The 17,661-nt window shown below is 49.2% G+C and overlaps 1 protein-coding gene and 1 long non-coding RNA gene across 2 annotated transcripts in view; both read left to right on the forward strand.

The window, feature by feature from the left end:
• LOC116942327 (filamin-C-like) overlaps nucleotides 1-17,661 on the forward strand; it is a 106,892-nt gene that overhangs the window by 69,708 nt on the left and 19,523 nt on the right. Inside the window, exons 24-34 of the mRNA XM_032954092.2 lie at nucleotides 4,085-4,255; nucleotides 5,600-5,762; nucleotides 6,739-6,899; nucleotides 7,328-7,519; nucleotides 8,271-8,394; nucleotides 9,388-9,544; nucleotides 10,565-10,754; nucleotides 12,773-13,023; nucleotides 14,040-14,124; nucleotides 15,359-15,499; nucleotides 17,166-17,294. Coding sequence (XP_032809983.2) covers nucleotides 4,085-4,255; nucleotides 5,600-5,762; nucleotides 6,739-6,899; nucleotides 7,328-7,519; nucleotides 8,271-8,394; nucleotides 9,388-9,544; nucleotides 10,565-10,754; nucleotides 12,773-13,023; nucleotides 14,040-14,124; nucleotides 15,359-15,499; nucleotides 17,166-17,294 — 1,764 coding nt within the window. The remainder of the gene's footprint in view (nucleotides 1-4,084; nucleotides 4,256-5,599; nucleotides 5,763-6,738; nucleotides 6,900-7,327; nucleotides 7,520-8,270; nucleotides 8,395-9,387; nucleotides 9,545-10,564; nucleotides 10,755-12,772; nucleotides 13,024-14,039; nucleotides 14,125-15,358; nucleotides 15,500-17,165; nucleotides 17,295-17,661) is intronic.
• LOC142924584 (uncharacterized) lies at nucleotides 6-2,872 on the forward strand. Its single transcript, XR_012941698.1, has 2 exons — nucleotides 6-321; nucleotides 450-2,872. It is a non-coding gene; the product is annotated as an uncharacterized LOC142924584 (long non-coding RNA).

A 17,661-nucleotide genomic window follows, 5' to 3' on the forward strand; every position in this document is an offset into this window, starting at 1 on the left:
TACGACGTTCCTTCCTCCACCTCTTCACTCCTCCTGCTCTCTCTCGGACAGCCACAGCTTGTTAGAACTTCCAATAGTTTCAACTTGACATGCGCCGCACAGTGTTCACTCACTTTTGAAGGCACAGGACGAGTCAGAGGTGCGAGCAACCACAGACAAGCAGGAGGGGAGCCGCACGGTGAGTCGGCGCCAGGAATTGCCCAAGCTCTGCGATGCTATACATATATAAAGGTGTTATCAGCTAATTAATGTGGGAGGAAACCAGAGCACCCACAGAAAACGTGTAAGGGAGAAACACACTATCCCACACAGAGGGAAGAGGTGAAACACACTATCCCACACAGAGGGAAGAGGTGAAACACACTATCCCACACAGAGGGAAGAGGTGAAACACACTATCCCACACAGAGGGAAGAGGTGAAACACACTATCCCACACAGAGGGAAGAGGTAGAGTCCACACTTTTGATGTACCGACGCCCAAAGAGAAACCCGATTCAACCATTGTCACCATGTGTGATGTGTCTCAAGAGAATGAGCGTCAGGGGAGAAACTATGGGTTGATAGGGAGCACAAGAACGCATGCGGTTTTAGTTTATAGGTCAGACCCGAACCAGCAACCTGAACACCTCAAGTGGAAATTGCTATTCGTTTTTTGTTCACCGAGTTTCAAATTAAATTTAGTGTTCACTTTTTTTTGTGTATTTAATTTTCAATCTATTTGAATAATTTTTTCTTTGCTAATTTTTTTTTATCCTACTCACTTCTAGGATGACATTTACATGCCTTTTTAAAATATGTATGTTGTACTAAATGCAGTTTTGATGCTTTAAATGGAAAACTCTGAGAGAGAAGCCGAACATGAGGGCTCCCATCAATTACAATCAAGGTTCTATTGTAAATGTGATGAATAAATCACGGCACACTGATGCGTGTGAGTGGTAAGAAAAAATAATGTCTTATAAATGAAATTGGTCAATTTATATTCGAATAAAGCTGCATCTTTGTTTTTCCAAATGGAACCCTGGAGACGTTAAATCAAACTAATTTAAATTTCGATTTAAAGCTTTCGTGACTGCAAGGATTCATCTTCTTTGGTTCTTTCGGTAAAGTCACGTAGAATGAGAATAAAATAATAAAATAACACAATGAAATTCTCGCGACGTTTCGGCCACAACGCAAGCGGCCGCCTTCAGGTGAAAGGAACAGACCTGTCGGGACGACAGAGCTTCAATGAACGTTGTTAAGATTCGTAGCGACTTTTAAGCTGGTTGGTAGAAGTGAGAGAAGTGAGGCACCTTTGTCCAGGTGCCTCACTTCTCCCAACCAGCTTAAAGTCGCTACGAATCTTAACAGCGTTCATTGAAGCTCTGTGGATGTGTAGGCCTTTACTTTAACATCTATTTCTGTGACCAGTCACAAGCTAATCCCTTAGCTATTTCAATGCTAAATTACTAGTTGCCTCTGTGGATGTGTAAGTTTTGACTTTAACATAGCCATTCCTGTGACCAGTCACAAGCTAATCCCTCAGCTATTTGATATGTAAACCCCTTTGTCAAGGTGCCTCACTTCTCCCAACCAGCTTAAAAGTCGCTACGAATCTTAACATCGTTCATTGAAGCTCTGTCGTCCCGACAGTTCTGTACCTTTCACCTGAAGACGGCCGCTTGCGTTGTGGCCGAAACGTCGCGAGAATTTTATTGTGTTATTTTATTATTTTATTCTCATTCTACGTGACTTTACCGAAAGGACCAAAGAAGACAAACTAATTTAAGTTTTTTTTGAAAAATGAAAATTACCACCAAATAGCTATAGGTATAGGCACTTGAAAACAATCATGTCCTCATAGTTTAAGCAACTGGGAAGTTCAGAATGACACGTAGCGGGAAATCAATCCAGACGTAATCAGGATGACGAGGTCATGATGGATGGGGCATTGTGTGCAGTTAGGATGGAGGCGCCGTGTAGCCGGTGTGGGCTTAATGTAATGAATGAATCATGAGTATCATTGTTAATGGAGATGATGATGATGACCATGGATTGGACCCACAGTAGGCCACGCCCACCAGTGGAGTAATCAATTCAGAGTACAAGCGGCACCTATTGAGATTGGGGTGGGGTGTTGTTGTTGTTAACGTGGTGGTCCATTGGTGCGCGTCAGGTCGTAATTACAGACGCACGAATGCTCCTCAGAAGAAAGAGTTGCCGTTCCACAACCCTCGGGGGCCATCCATAAATGACGTCACGCACCTAGGGGGGGGGGGTCAGACAATTGTGACGATGTGTGACGAGGGGGGGGGGGGTTTGAGAAATGTGACGTCACATCAAAATGCGCAACTTTAAATAAATATAGACAACACGTTCTACTTAATTAAATAGACTTTTTAATAAATGTTTTCTCCTACAACATCAGAGTGCGGCGCCACATGAAATACGCACTACAACGTCAATAGTTTAAAGCGATTTGAAGCATGTTTTATTTTCAAAATGGAAATATGGTTTTGGCGGGGGGGGGGGGGCAGAGCTTTGTGACGTCATATTTGAGGGGGGGTCTGACTTTTTGTGACGTCGTGTGACGAGGGGAGGGGGGGTCAAAAATCGTCCAAAATCGCGTGACGTCATTTATGGACGACCCCTCTGTGGTAGAGTCACTCGATCCCCAAGAGGAGGGTAGAACACAACGCAGAGAGTATCCACTCATCGCCTCCGAGCTCGTCCATCATTGTTGTCGTCTTTATTAGCCGGCCTGTCCCCTCGTTATGATCACAGGAGGAGAGGGATAGGGCGAGCCAATTACACAAGCAAAATGTTGTTTATATTCTTAGGTCTTTCGGTAAAGTCAACGTAGATAGGTTCAAAGAAAATAACTAAAAAGAACAACAACAAAAACTACTACTACTAGTAGTAATATGGATTTTCTGCAGTCACCAAAGCTTTAAGTCAAGATCGTTGTCGTTTAACCAGGTGAGGCCTCGACAGACCAGGTTAGGCTCATGCACAAGAGTGGCATTACCGGCACTGGCATTGGAGTGGCACGCAGGGGTCAGTGACTGCAGGAGACATGAAGTCAGATGTAGGAGGTCTCGTGTGAACTCCACAACGGTCACAATAAAATGTCAACACAATGGGGTGTGGATTTATAAAGGATCACAGCGTGGTTTCATTGCAAAAGAAGGGAACGCATGACAGGTTAGAGAGTTTGAAGGAGAGGGGTGTTTTTATTCAGGGGGTTTTATTTTTACATCAGAGTAAAGAATGATAGGGTAGAATCCTATAGGCCAGAGAGGGGGTAGAAGTGCACTTCACAGACAGGTACACAGGAGTACTGTACATGGAGTATTGAGCATAAGCTTCAACAGTGGGAGGGTCTCGGCAGTGTAGGCCAACAGAGAAAGGCAGTTCCAGCCAATGGGGAGCAGTAAGCAGTGGAGGGTTTCGACAGAAGGCTTTTGTTGCCGGACTGGACACGTGAAGGGGAGTAGAGATGACAGGGAAGAGATTGGCAGCAAGGTCCATGGAGGGTCTTGAGAATGTTGAGTGCGATTTCCAAGTTGACTCTGGATCATATCGTGAGCCAGGGCAGACATTTGATGACTGGGTTGTTGTGGTCTCGTTTACGAGTGCCAGTGAGAGGCCTCGCCGCGGCACTCTGGATTATTGCTCGACCTGGCAGGAGGATGGGAGCGGTAGATTACGGCGTGGCATTGGCCACGTTAACCCACTTACCTTGACCTCCTCATCTTGATCACGAATGAATGTTGTCTCAAACTCCGGTCCTGCCTCTATGCGATAGCACAGCGGCGAGTTCACGGCGTCACGTACCGAGCGAATCGGGTTCGATTCCCGCATACGGCCAACACTGATGACGATTATCTGAAGCGGTCCTGGGCCTCCCCTAGATCAAATGAGCACCTGGTGCAATGTGTGAACATCGCAACTAGGGAAACAAAGGCGGCCGGGTGCTGCCCACCCACCCCCTCGTGCGCTGTGCCGGCCTACATTGCTTTTCTCTAACAGCAATTACCCCAACCGTCTGTCAAGACTATACGGGAGATCCTTATCTTCGTCCCCCCCATCCCATCCAGCGATGCGGGACGCGGTGTCGGAGTTCGCCGTGGACGCGCGCACCATCTCCCGCTGCGGCGGGGACCACGTGCGCTGCGCCGTGATGGCGCCGTCGGGCATCACCACGGAGGGAAGCGTCACGGACAACCACGATGGCACCTACGCCGTGGAGTACGTGCCCAGGGAGACAGGTGCTGTGTGCCCACACAAAGACAAAGACCCCCCCCCCCCCACTTCTAGCTCTGACAGACTGTTGGGGCAAGTGCTGTTAGCGAGCACCTTTGAAGGCCGGCACCACGCCCGGCCGTCTTTGTCTCCCTAGTGGCGATGTTTATACATCACGCCAGGTACTTGTTTTAGGCTGAGTCGATCGAGGGGTGGCCCAGGACCAGTTCAGACAACTGTCGCTGGTGATGGTCATGGGCAGGAATCGAACTCGGTTTTCCAGGTTTGGAGAGCAGCGTGCTAACCGCGACACCACCACTCCCCATACAAGCACGTACACAGATGCATACCAGAGACCAGTTTTGGATTGAATTGAATTTTTCAGATTTTGAATTTTTTTTTAAATATGCCCAATTTCAGATGCTTATTTTTACATGTTCAAATTTACATGTATTGTCTACTTTTTTAAAAAATAAAATTGTCTGCGCAAAAGATGTCTTCGTTTTAAATATGAATCGTGAATTTTCAATGTTAAAATAAAGTTTCATCAGTGCAATTATAACTTCACTATGAATCTTTTTTTAATATAGTAACTTAAGCAAAGTGACCTCGTGTATTGTCAAAACGGTGTCACATGACGGCACTTTTGGCAGCAAAAGAATGGAAGTGAAACAAAAAGTTTATATTTTTAAAAATGTCATATCTAGCTTTCAGTTTATTAATCTGAAAATCAAGAATGCATTCCTTATACACACATTATATACGCACATACACACATACAGCAAAAACATAAAACATTGACAAATATACACACGTATATAAATGTATATATTCATCGGTCATAAACTTGTTTTATACTTATAGGGCACCTTACCTTAAGGCGCCTTACATAGTTTAAACAAAGAAAATCGAGTAATTTAGATGGCTGGGGCGTGCAAGGGCTGAGGAGTGAGTGACCGTTACAGAGGGCACATAGGGGTCACGGAAGGGCAGGGGAGGGATGGAAATGAGTGGAGGGAAGAGGGAGGGAATGGCTTTGAGAGAGGAATGAGAGAGGCAGGTAAGGAGGAGGACTGCTTCATGTACAGCAGAAGTTAATTCCAGTGAAATTGGCCGGCATGCAACGCTATGCCATACCAAGATTACTCAGAACACCAAACAGTTCCCATTCCTACACCACGATATTTCCACAGAGGTGAGCACCGCGGTGAACGTGGGCTGGTGCAGGACAAATAGTTTTTGTACCGGGGTAACTTCCACATTTCCTTATCGACCACCGCACGGGAGAGTGTGAGCACGTGCTTGCGAGCTTCACGCGAAGCCATCGCGCGCCCCCGCTTCCTCCCCCCCCCCTCCCACCGGCTCCGCAGGCCCCCACGCGGTCGAGGTGACCTACGCCGGCGCCCGCGTGCCGCGCAGCCCGTTCCGCGTCGCCGTGGCGGACGGCTGCGACCCCTCGCGCGTGCGCGTGCACGGGCCCGGCCTGGAGGGCGGCCTCACTCACCGGGCCAACGTGTTCTCCATCGACACGCGGTGCGTCCCGTTGACACGCCAGCAATCGCCCTCTCTCGCCGGCTGCCACCTTTGTTGTTGGTTTTTGGACGAATGAAAATGTTGATTTGATTGCTCCGATTGTGGTTTTGCCATCGTGGAATAAAAGATAGAGAGATTGGCCCTAAACAAGCCTCACGGTGAGCGGTGAATCACCTTGTGTTGGGGAACAGCACTGGAAGATCATGCCAGATAATTAATTTTTGGAGTCACTCTTTCACTCAAGATGAGTTGGTCTCAAACGTATGTTCGTCACTTCACAATCAAACTTAACACTTAGTTCTCAAAGCAACAAAATAAAATGAAAACTAAAGTAATGTAGCCACATCATGGGACCTCCTTTGCCAGTGTCAAAATATAATAGGTTTTTTCCGTTTTTCTGGCAACAAAACAGGTGTTAAGTTGTTAAAACACCAAAGTGAAACCTTTTGCAAGGAGTCATGTCTGCATTAACCACATATACTTGTGGTGAAAATACAAATAAAAAACACTGATAATATATGCATTGTCTTTGAAACTGATTGGCCCACACTAGAGACAGCTTTCTTTAGAGCCTCGTCTCAAACGGTGTTAGACCAGAGGACAACGCAAAAGGCGTCTTAACACCTGTTTTGTTGCCAGAAAAAAGGGAAAACATATTCCTATAATGTATCCACGTTATTGTATAGTCATTGGTGACCAAGCTGAGATCATCAGCTCACTTGAAGGCCTCACTTGAATTCGGACCCTGATTTTCAGCAGTGTTGGTACAGTGCTCAAACATGCCATTATCCCATCGAGCCACCTCAATGTATCAGAAATGTTATTGAAAATCTTGACGATTTAACTTCAAGAGCACTTGCCGTGCTGTCATCTCCTGGCCACGTCGCAGAACCACAAATCTCCATGGGCAGTGCCCTAGCCATCACGGCCCGATGATGGCTGGGGCACTGATGTTGACGGCGGTGTGTCCGAACAGCGCGGCTGGCTGCGGGGGCTTGGGGCTGCATGTGGAGGGCCCTGGCGAGGCGCACGTGGCGTTTGAGGAGGACCCGGAGGGCGGGTTTACCGTGGAGTATCACGCCCCGTCGCCGGGCGAATACCTCTTCCACATCACCTATGGGGGCACGGCCATCACAGGTGACTGCTGGAGTCAACGAATGGTCCGCTCGGTGCATAATATTCCGGACTTCAGTGTCTGTCAGGTGCAGTGGATGTGATGAGTTTTGTGGCTCAGGCATTATCACGGTTTCCTCCTTCACCGCCACCACCACCACCACCACCATTCACATCACCACTACCACCACCACCACTCACATCACCACCACCACCACCGATATCACCACTGCCACCACCACTGCCCACATTACCACTACTACCACCACCACCTCCAATATCACCATCACGAATACAGCTGCTGTCGCCACCACCACGATTTCCATCATCATCTCCACCTCCACCACCACTACCTTCACCACCAACTCCATTGAAACCACCGCCAGTCGCTACCTTCACTACCTCCACCGTAGCCACCACCACCCTGACCGCCGTGTCCGCCTCGTGCACAGGGAGCCCGTTTGGCGTGCCGGTGCGGGACGAGGTGAACCCAGCCAAGGTGCGGTGCTCTGGCCCGGGGCTGGGCCTGAGTGCCGGTGGTGGCGTCGTCGGCGCTGTACGGGCCGGCGCGCCGCAGATGTTCAGCGTCGACTGCAGCCGCGCCGGGGACGCCGCACTCGACGTCACCGCACAGGGACCACACGGTACTCCTGGGGGGGGGGGGGGGGGGGTGGGGGGGAGGCCTGCCGCCCAAAACGTCCTCGGCATTGTAGATTCCGTTCTAGTGGAATTCACGTGGATCCGGAGGGGACACGTGTGCCTCTACGTCTTATGTGCAGTGGTCAGCGCGCTGCACTACGAACCCGGCGAATCGGGTTCGATTCACGCTCGTGGCCAACACGGGTGACAATGATCTGAAGCGGTCCTGGGTGTCCCCTAGGTCGCCTCAGCCTTAAATGAGTCACCTGGCGCGATGTGTAAACATCGTCACGAGGGAGGAAAAGGCTGCCGAGGGTGGTGTTGGCCACCCACCCTCTTTGTGTGCCGTGTCGGCCTTCATAGGTGGTCGCTAACAGCGCTTGCCTCAACAGTCTTCTCAAGGCTATAAGGGGAATTATTTGTGTTTGACTTTGTGTGTGGGGAGTGGGGGACTGGGTTATGAAACCGGCAGCCTGAAATTGATTTACAGCTCGGCTAACATTGGTGGAGACCGATTACGAAACCAGTTTTGGGCCTCGTCTAGGTCTACTCAGCCATAAGTGGGTACCTGGTGCAGTGTGTAAACCGCAGGACTGGGAAGGCAAAGGGCATGATGCTGGCCACACCTCCCTTTCATGCAAAGTGGCGGCCTTATAGATGCTCCCTGACAGCACCTGTCTCAACAGTATACAGGGGTTCTGTGTGTGTGTGTGTGCACGTGTTAGCTCACAAGGCTGCTCATGTGTTTGTACGCAGGCACGCGGGAGCCAGTGGAGGTAGTGCAGGCTGTAGACGGCATTCACGCCATGACGTACACCCCATCGCTTGTGGGTCCTTACAGCCTCCACGTCCAGTACGCCGGTCAGGACGTCCCACACAGGTGTGTGTCTGCAGTGTGTCTTGCAGTGTGTCTTACATTGTGTACGCGTTGTGTCTGTGGTGTATCTGCAGTGTGTATATATGTATGTATGTTGAACTTATTTCGCACCGTACGTAGCCATCTGCACTCGAGTTTAGAGTATTTGGCTGCTGTAAATTTCCACACGATGATAAGCCACTTCGTTGAGCTATCATTCGTGGCCAGGTGGCTTCCTGAAAAAAGAGCTACATAGCTCATTGGGCCTTATCTGGTAAAGGAAAAAATAAGTTTATCATTTATCGCCTGCACGCACGCGTCCGTACTCCCGCGCGTGCACGTGTTCCATTTGTGAGCGCCCATACTCCCGTGCGTGCACGTGTTCCATTTGTGAGCGCCCGTATTGCCACGCGTGCACGTGTTCCATTTGTGAGCGCCCATACTCCCGTGCGTGCACGTGTTCCATTTGTGAGCGCCCGTATTGCCACGCGTGCACGTGTTCCATTTGTGAGCGCCCATACTCCCGTGCGTGCACGTGTTCCATTTGTGAGCGCCCGTATTGCCACGCGTGTACGTGTTCCATTTGTGAGCGCCCATACTCCCGTGCGTGCACGTGTTCCATTTGTGAGCGCCCGTATTGCCACGCGTGCACGTGTTCCATTTGTGAGCGCCCATACTCCCGTGCGTGCACGTGTTCCATTTGTGAGCGCCCGTACTCCCGCGCGTGCACGTGTTCCATTTGTGAGCGCCCATACTCCCGTGCGTGCACGTGTTCCATTTGTGAGCGCCCGTACTCCCGCGCGTGCACGTGTTCCATTTGTGAGCGCCCGTACTCCCGCGCGTGCACGTGTTCCATTTGTGAGCGCCCGTACTCCCGCGCGTGCACGTGTTCCATTTGTGAGCGCCCGTATTGCCACGCGTGCACGTGTTCCATTTGTGAGCGCCCGTACTCCCGTGCGTGCACGTGTTCCATTTGTGAGCGCCCGTACTCCCGCGCGTGCACGTGTTCCGCCGCAGCCCGTTTGGCGTGGACGTGCTGGCCGCGTACGACGCCGGCCGCGTGCGGGTGAGCGGCGCCGGGGTGAGCGCGTCCGGCGTGCCCGCCAGCCTGCCCACGGACTTCACCATCGACACCCGAGAGGCGGGCGACGCCCCCCTGTCCATCACCATCGTGGTACGCTCCGATTCGCACCGGTGCAGGGCACACTCGTGGCAACGGTCAAGGCTGGAGTGTAATGATGATCCCAATGAATTGGTGAAACCTATGCAAGGTCTCCACGTTGCTTTACTCTTTCTCTTTGATGTAACTCATGTTCGCCTTCCATGTGGCTAGTGTCGCCTCTGTAGGTGGTTCTCATTACACAGGATGCCAGTGTTTAGTGTAGTTGGAAAATGTGCCAGCCGACAAAGAAACACATATACTACGTAATGTTATTCTATTGCCTTCAATATACACATTGTGTGATACATTATGCATTCTGGTGGCCTTAATACACATTATATATTTCTTAACTTATTCAAATGCACTTCATATATATTATACAATACTTAACATATTGAAATACCTTTACATTGCATTATATGCTACATAACCGTTTTCTAGTGCATTTAACATGCGTTAAATAACGTGTACATTTATCGTAGTGCATTTAAAATGAAATGGTTCTCAACTTACCGACTTCCCCACGGCGTTCCACCTCAAATTTGGCGGGAGGTTCTGCTCCCAGCCAGCAGAAAGCAGCGGCTGTGGAAATTCAGTCACCGATTCGGTTTCTATTCAGATTCGGTTTGAGCAGATCGGAATTTTTCTTCCCCGTATATCCTCTTGCTTTTTCCCAGTACATCGTACCGTCGTCCATTTTTTTTCTCTCTCACCAGTATGCATTCCAGTGCAACGCTGTCCCTGCTTTAACTGCTGCAGGCCACTGAGAAGTGATGATGCTGCAGAGGCAGATCTAGAAACTTCCCAAGTTGGTAAGGAGTTGGGGAGATGGCCCTGAAACTTCAGGCCAATTAAACCGGGCCCTACTTTAATAATGATGATGAAAACAGATATTTTCCTTTGGTAAATATAAATAAAATAACAGTTTTCGCGTTCTCAAGAGGCGGAAGATGATGGCCATGATTGCCCCCCACCCCCCAGTTGATTACTGCTGCTAATGACCCGTTTGCTGCTGCTGCTGCTGGACGCTAGGACCCTGACGGTTTCCCGCGCCGCGCCCGCGTGCTGGACGGAGGGGACGGCCTGTTCTCGGTGTCGTACCTGCCGGACGTTGCCGGTCGCTACTCGGTGGCTGTCGGCTACGGCACGGATGAGGTTCCCGGCAGCCCCTTCCCCGTGCACGCCTTCGCCACGGGGGACGCCTCCAAGTGCTTCCTGGCCGGTGCGCGTCGCCCTCACAACTGCACGCAGGGGAGCATGCCGGCCTCAAATTCGCCAGCCGCTTGTAGAGCTTGAGCCATAGTACTAGCACTGAACCCGAGCGATAAACCATAACCGTTAAACTCCTAACCCTGAACCCCTGACCATAACCCTGAACTCTAACCTGAAACGCTAACTTTTCAACAAAGCTTCATCCCGAACGGTCAACTCAAACCGTTAGTCCTTAACATAAACACCTAACTCTAAACTGACACAGGTTGCAATCCAGGTAACTCTTGCAAATGGGACTATCCTGGTGTCTTGAGTTCTTACCAGGTTAATCAAAACAACACTGACTCAAGTAAAATGACTCATCGGATAGTCTAATGTTAAACTCTAACCCTCAACACCTTTTGGTGACCAGGTCACTTTTAAAAACGAGAATTTCCTTGTCTCTTGATTTCTTGCTGGGTTAAAGTATAATCATAAACTATAAAGCCTCACTGAGTCTCAGGACGTGTCTCCAGGAGGCTCCTGCATTGGAATGTCTGATCACTTCCTTACTAAGTATTTTCATTTGACGGATAAAATCATAATACACACAAAATACCCACACATATGAGATAAGTTTCCATACAGACCATGTACGTTGTAAAATGGAATAGCCGCAAATAGGTGGCTGAGAGATCACCCACCAACTTGCTGCGGTTACACCTGCTGGCCAAATCATAGCAATCCATGTGATCGTCAGTGATCTTTGAGTGAATCACCAACCGCTCCTCTGTGGATTACAGGCATGTGCCCCCACGCCCATAAATGTACTTCCGTGATGCATATAACGAGGTGGCACACACGTATGACGAGGTGACACACACGTATAACGAGGTGGGCACACACGTATAACGAGGTGGGCACACACGTATAACGAGGTGGGCACACACGTATAACGAGGTGGGCACACACGTATAACGAGGTGGGCACACACGTATAACGAGGTGGCACACACGTATAACGAGGTGGGCGCACACGTATAACGAGGTGGGCACACACGTATAACGAGGTGGGCACACACGTATAACGAGGTGGGCACACACGTATAACGAGGTGGGCACACACGTATGACGAGGTGGGCACACACGTATAACGAGGTGGGCACACACGTATAATGAGGTGGGCACACACGTATAACGAGGTGGGCACACACGTATAACGAGGTGGGCACACACGTATAACGAGGTGGGCACACACGTATGACGAGGTGGGCACACACGTATAACGAGGTGGGCACACACGTATAATGAGGTGGGCACACACGTATAATGAGGTGGGCACACACGTATAACGAGGTGGGCACACACGTATAACGAGGTGGCACACACGTATAACGAGGTGGGCACACACGTATAACGAGGTGGGCACACACGTATGACGAGGTGGGCACATGGCCTTTCGTTGTGCCTTCTGCAGAGTTAAGTCTGAAGTAGGGACGAGTTTCGGATTTCATTCGTTTAAATATTGGCTTTTCAGTTTTAAATTGACTACATTTGTTTAACTTTCATTGTTTATGCACTAAATGTAATGAGATTTGTAATGTGTAACTAATAATCACTGCATTCTATATTTCGCCATGACGTTCCACCAGTAAAGTAATGCTTTTTTTTAACGTGTAAACATGTACAGTATATCTTTATTATCGAAGCACATTTTTGTGTAACGGGATGACACTTTTTTACCAGGAAGAACACAGAAGTGATGCCGTAGAAGTGACGTCACTTCCTGCGACGTCACAATTTTAGATCAATCTAAAACAAAAAAAAGATTGGGTGTCATCCAAAATGGCGCATCTCGGTTAGAATGTTTAAACCTTTTTATTATTAATCTGAGAATTTAGAATGCCTCCCTCGTCTGAAGCATTAACCGTTCATCTTCTTTGGTTCTTTCGGTAAAGTCACGTAGAATGAGAATAAAATAATAAAAATAAAACAATAACCGTTCCTCGAGTCAGAGTGCCGCCATCTCCCCTCCCCGGTGTGACAACAGACGGGGGCCCGGGCCCAGCCATTCAAATCGGCGAGCCCACGCTGGTGCTGGTGAACGCCAAGGAAGCCGGGCGCGGCAAGGTGACGTGCCGCGTGCTCACGCCCGAGCAGCTGGAGCTGGACGTGGACGTGGTGGAGAACGCCGCCGACGGCACCTTCAGCATCGTGTTCACGGCCACCCAGCCCGGACCGTACGTCATCGCCGTGCGCTTCGGGGGCCAGCTCATCCCCAACAGCCCCTTCCACGTGCTGGTGAGAACCTCCCCGCTTGCCCGCCGAACCCGGTCCCTGTCCACATTCCCCACCTTGGTAAGAAAATTAACCCTTTTTACCACCTTCATAAGCTCCTGTTAGTGAGTGAAGCCACTCCAGACAGACCAACTCTCCCTGCACATACGCTGTGTCCTCTATTGTGACTGTTAAAATGGGTAGTAAGTAAAAAAAGAAAGAAATTGGGCTTGGGCAGGACTCATCCCGCTGCTGGAGGAAGAGGCCTCTGCGAGAGGGAGCTCTGGAGAGTTCCTTCAGAAAGCATCTCGCCTACTCTTCCACATTGGCGAGACTCATCTTGGTCGAGGTGGGAGTACCCACACCACCACATGGGACCTGCCCGTTGACTAATTGTAAGAATAATAACTGTGATAATAACAATTACATTCGAATGATCTACCAGCTACCATTGTGCTGGGCTGCTTTGTCAATCTGCCAAATTAGAAAATTCGCCTGCAGATGACTCTGTTGGGACTATACCTAGCAATCTTCGCTCTCCTGATGGCAGACTCATGCCTCAGGTCACCTGCAAATTAACTTATCCTGGTCTCTTGAGCTTCCCACTTGGTGAAACAAAGTGAGCTTGAAACGTATCCTAAACTATACCTACGTGACTTTACCGAAATAACCAAAGAGTATGGATTCCTGCAGTCACTAAAGCTTCACATCAAGATTAAACTATAAAACTATGAACTTTTATTTTTTATTTCACCAGGTAAGGCACACTGAGCTACATAGCTCTTTTTCAGAAGCGATCTGGCCACAATTGATAGCCAAACGAAGTGGCTTATCATGTGGATATGTATAGCAGCCAAATACTCTAAACACACGTTGATTCCAAATGCTACTGTGTTGCCGAGTGTACATTGCATCCACCTACCCCACCACACACGACCTGCACCTCCGATTAGCACGATTGGCTATGTACGGTGTGAAAGGAGTTCGGCGTACATACATACATACAGTACAGCCTTCACCCCTGCCCTGTTTTGATGCAGGCGATGAGTGAGGACATCTCGACGGAGTCGCTGAGACCATTCCACCTGGTCGTCCCCTTCTCTCTGCGCAAGGGACACATTACGGGCAAGTATCTGCTGCAGCCTTGGCCTCCCCTTTGCATCCTACGCGGCTCGGAGTGCCGCAAAACACGACCCGGTGGCATTTGCGTGTCTTTAGGCCTCGTGCGAGTAGGGTTAATTGGCTTTAAAAAAAGAATGAACCTGTAGAACGCCGGGATCTCTGGACGTCATCGGCGGTAGGACAAGAGCCCTTACCCACACACTGGTCGAAAGAATGGCAAACCCGTGACTCGTGCTGAAGATGGCATCATCGTCGCATTTTTTTTACGTGAATAAATTAATTGGACATGCGCACATTTTACCATTGTATGTGTGCAAATACTCACCTATCACGTGTCACACATCTCAGTTGTTTTTATAATGGGGGAAATTAGGAGTGGTCTAAATGTTGAAGTGGTTAGAAAATTATATAAAAAACTATTTTTTTAATCCCAATTATACTTCAATGTTGCTCAAAGTGTCGTGTCATCACGCAAATATGTTTCATAGTTCAGAAGTCTTTTAGAAAGTGATGCAAACTCATTCTTCTTCGTGGGCTGATATAATAAGCACCCCTTCATGGTACCTTAACATTGGTTACCCTATCGGGCATGAAACTGTGGAAGTGTGACCACTGTCTCTGGGCTATGCTTGTTTGAGCATAGAGTCACTTTATTTTTGGGTTTTTTTTACGTTCAGAAACTCCTCACTGTGAACCCTTTCCCGTTTAGAGTCGTCTGCAAGTTGCAGGTTGGGTCCCATTCACCGCTGCATCTTGGAACTCGCAAGCGGTTCAGCATTAATTTTATTTAGAGAGGCATAGCGCCGTTGTTTGTAAAGACATTGTTGTCACCGCAGAGAACTGTAGCGACACGACCGCACTCTATGATTTCTGGCACCTAACTGTGCTACATGCTCTCCCTCATAGCATTGCTGGAGTCTCAGTACATCTTCCGACCTGAAGGTGTACTGATAACTGATGACGTACGTGTACATCATCAGTTTTACGTCATCAGAATGGGAAAGGTTTAAGCAGCATTTTTGTCTGTGGGAGGAAACTGCAGTATACTGGAGAAAACCCACACATGGATTACACTCGCATGTTTCACACAGGTGGGTTCATGAACATCTCTGCTATACTGCCATTTCCTGGCCACCGTGAAGCCCAGTACGTGTGGGAAATTCACAGAACCCGCGTGGCTTCACCAAAGCACGTCATGCCCTGCTGGCGGCTCACAGTGGCGCGGGTGTTTTGGCAGGCGAGGTGCACATGCCGTCGGGCAGGAAGGCCAGCCCCAGGATCATCGACAACAGAGACGGAACCATGAGCGTCAGCTTTGCCCCGATCGAGAAGGGGCTGCACGAGATGGACATCAAATACAATGGGCACCACATCCCGGGTGAGTGAGAATGCATGTATGTATGGGAAGTGGTAGTTTAACGGTTGGAACGCCGCGCACCGCTACGAATCCGGCGACCCGAGTTCGATTCCCGCTCGCGACCAACACCAGTGACGATTATTTGAACTGGTCCTGGGCCTCCCCTAGGTCGATTCACCCGTTGCGATGTGTAAACATCGCCACTAGGGAGACAAAGTTGGCAGGGTGTTGTGTTGGCCAACTCACCCCCTCGTGTGCCGTGCCAGCCATCATACAGTAGGTGCTCACTAGCACCACTTGCCCCAAATAGTCTGTGCAGGCTATGCGGGGGACCTTTGTATTTGTATGTTGAACTTATTTCACACCCTACATATCGAACTGTGCTGATCGGAGGTGTGGGGAAAGAACAACAAACTAAACACAAAAAAACGGTTCTAAAGAAATTCGTTTTCAATCTGGATGATTTAAAAGTGCATAACTTGGCTTCCTAACATCGGAAGGAAGAGCATTCCCAATGGCTGCAGAAGTGCGTCTGAAAGTGCGATGCAGTGACCATCTTTTTTTTCGATGGTTAACCAAAAGCCGCCGCTGTGAGGATGACCGGAGTTTGCGTGATGGTGGTTTATGCTTCTTGACGAGGACATCTGGAGGTGTCATGCAGGGATTCCAAAACGATTCACCGCGTCACGCGTTTACACATTCACCGTTTCTTCTGCGTTCGAACACACATTTAGTCGTTACTTGCTGAACATGCCTGACATTTAGTAAACATGATCTCCATGGCAGTGCAAGCGCTGCTTCAATTTAAGGTAGAGGGCTTGCATTTGTGTACATGTATGTGTGTATCTCGTGACAAAGATCCCCCATATAGCCTTGAACATACTGTTTGGGTAAGTGCGGTTATCAAGCACCTTGGAAGGCCTCCATGGCACATGAAGAGGTGGGTGGCCAGGACCAGGCCCGAGCACTTTATTCTCCCTGGTGCTGATTTTTAGACAGCGTACCAGTTGCTCGTTTAAGGCAGATTCGACCGAGGAGAGGCCCAGGACCAGTTAAGAAATTCACGAGTGATGTTTAGCCGTGAGTGAGCATTGTGTCGTCGGGTTCGTCTCGCAGTGCACTAACCTTTACATTGCCTCTCATGCGAGGTATAGATTAGTGATTCACATGAAGATAGATGTGTTTATTAGTCTTCAGACATGTGCCGTATTTAATTTATTTGTATTTGAACAGAGATTGGTAAATGCATAAATGTGCCTGGTGGGTCCCGAGGACTGGAGTTTTGCAGATCCTGGTATCAAGAATCTGTTTGTGGTGAATGGCTCTGCCAGGGTATGCGTGTCTGTGCATGAGCAGCACTGGCCCGGTGGTTCGTCAGCTAAGCTGCCACCCCGGCGACATGAGTTCAATTCTCGGCCATGGCCAACACCAGTGGAAGTCGTATCCGAACCCTTCTTGGGATTTTCGTAGGTCGACTCCATCTTAAATGAGTACTATGTGGAGTGTTTGAACATCAGAACCGTGGAAACAAAGGTAGCCAGGAGTGGTACTGGCGACACCAAACCTTTGGGTGCCGTGATGATCTTCACAGATCCTGGCTAACAGCACTTGCCCCAAACAGGTTGCATAGCTGTACGGGGGATCTTCCTCTTTGTCGTTTACACGCCTTATGCTGCCGCACATACAGGCAGCCCCCTGCAGTTCTACGTGGATGAGATGGACGGGCCGAGTGTGACCGCGTATGGGCCCGGCCTGAGCCACGGAATGGTCGGCAAGCACGCGGCCTTCACCATCGACACCAAGGATGCAGGCGAAGGTACCCACCCCATCACTAGCTTCATCATGATGATCATCATCAGCAGCAGCAGCAGCACCGACATAGTCATCAGCACCGTCATCGTTGTCATTGCCTACTGCATTGTAATCGCGCTCATCGCCATCCTCGTTATCATCAGCACCTTCGTCGTCGTTATCATCTTTGTCAACGTCACTGTCATCAGCACTGTCACTGTTGTCATTATAGTCATGATCACGAGCGACACTGTCATCCTTCAGATTGTATTCATCATCATGATCTGCAGCATCATCATCGTTATTATCTTTGTCATCATTACTGTCATTATTATTTAGTGAATCGGCTCTGCACAAAAATATTAATTTGAGCGTCTCATCGAGGTCGCCAT

This window comes from Petromyzon marinus, chromosome 14 (assembly GCF_048934315.1).
Source record: "Petromyzon marinus isolate PM22_M1 ecotype Great Lakes invasive population chromosome 14, UKy_Petmar_22M1.pri1.0, whole genome shotgun sequence".
NCBI lineage: Eukaryota > Metazoa > Chordata > Hyperoartia > Petromyzontiformes > Petromyzontidae > Petromyzon > Petromyzon marinus.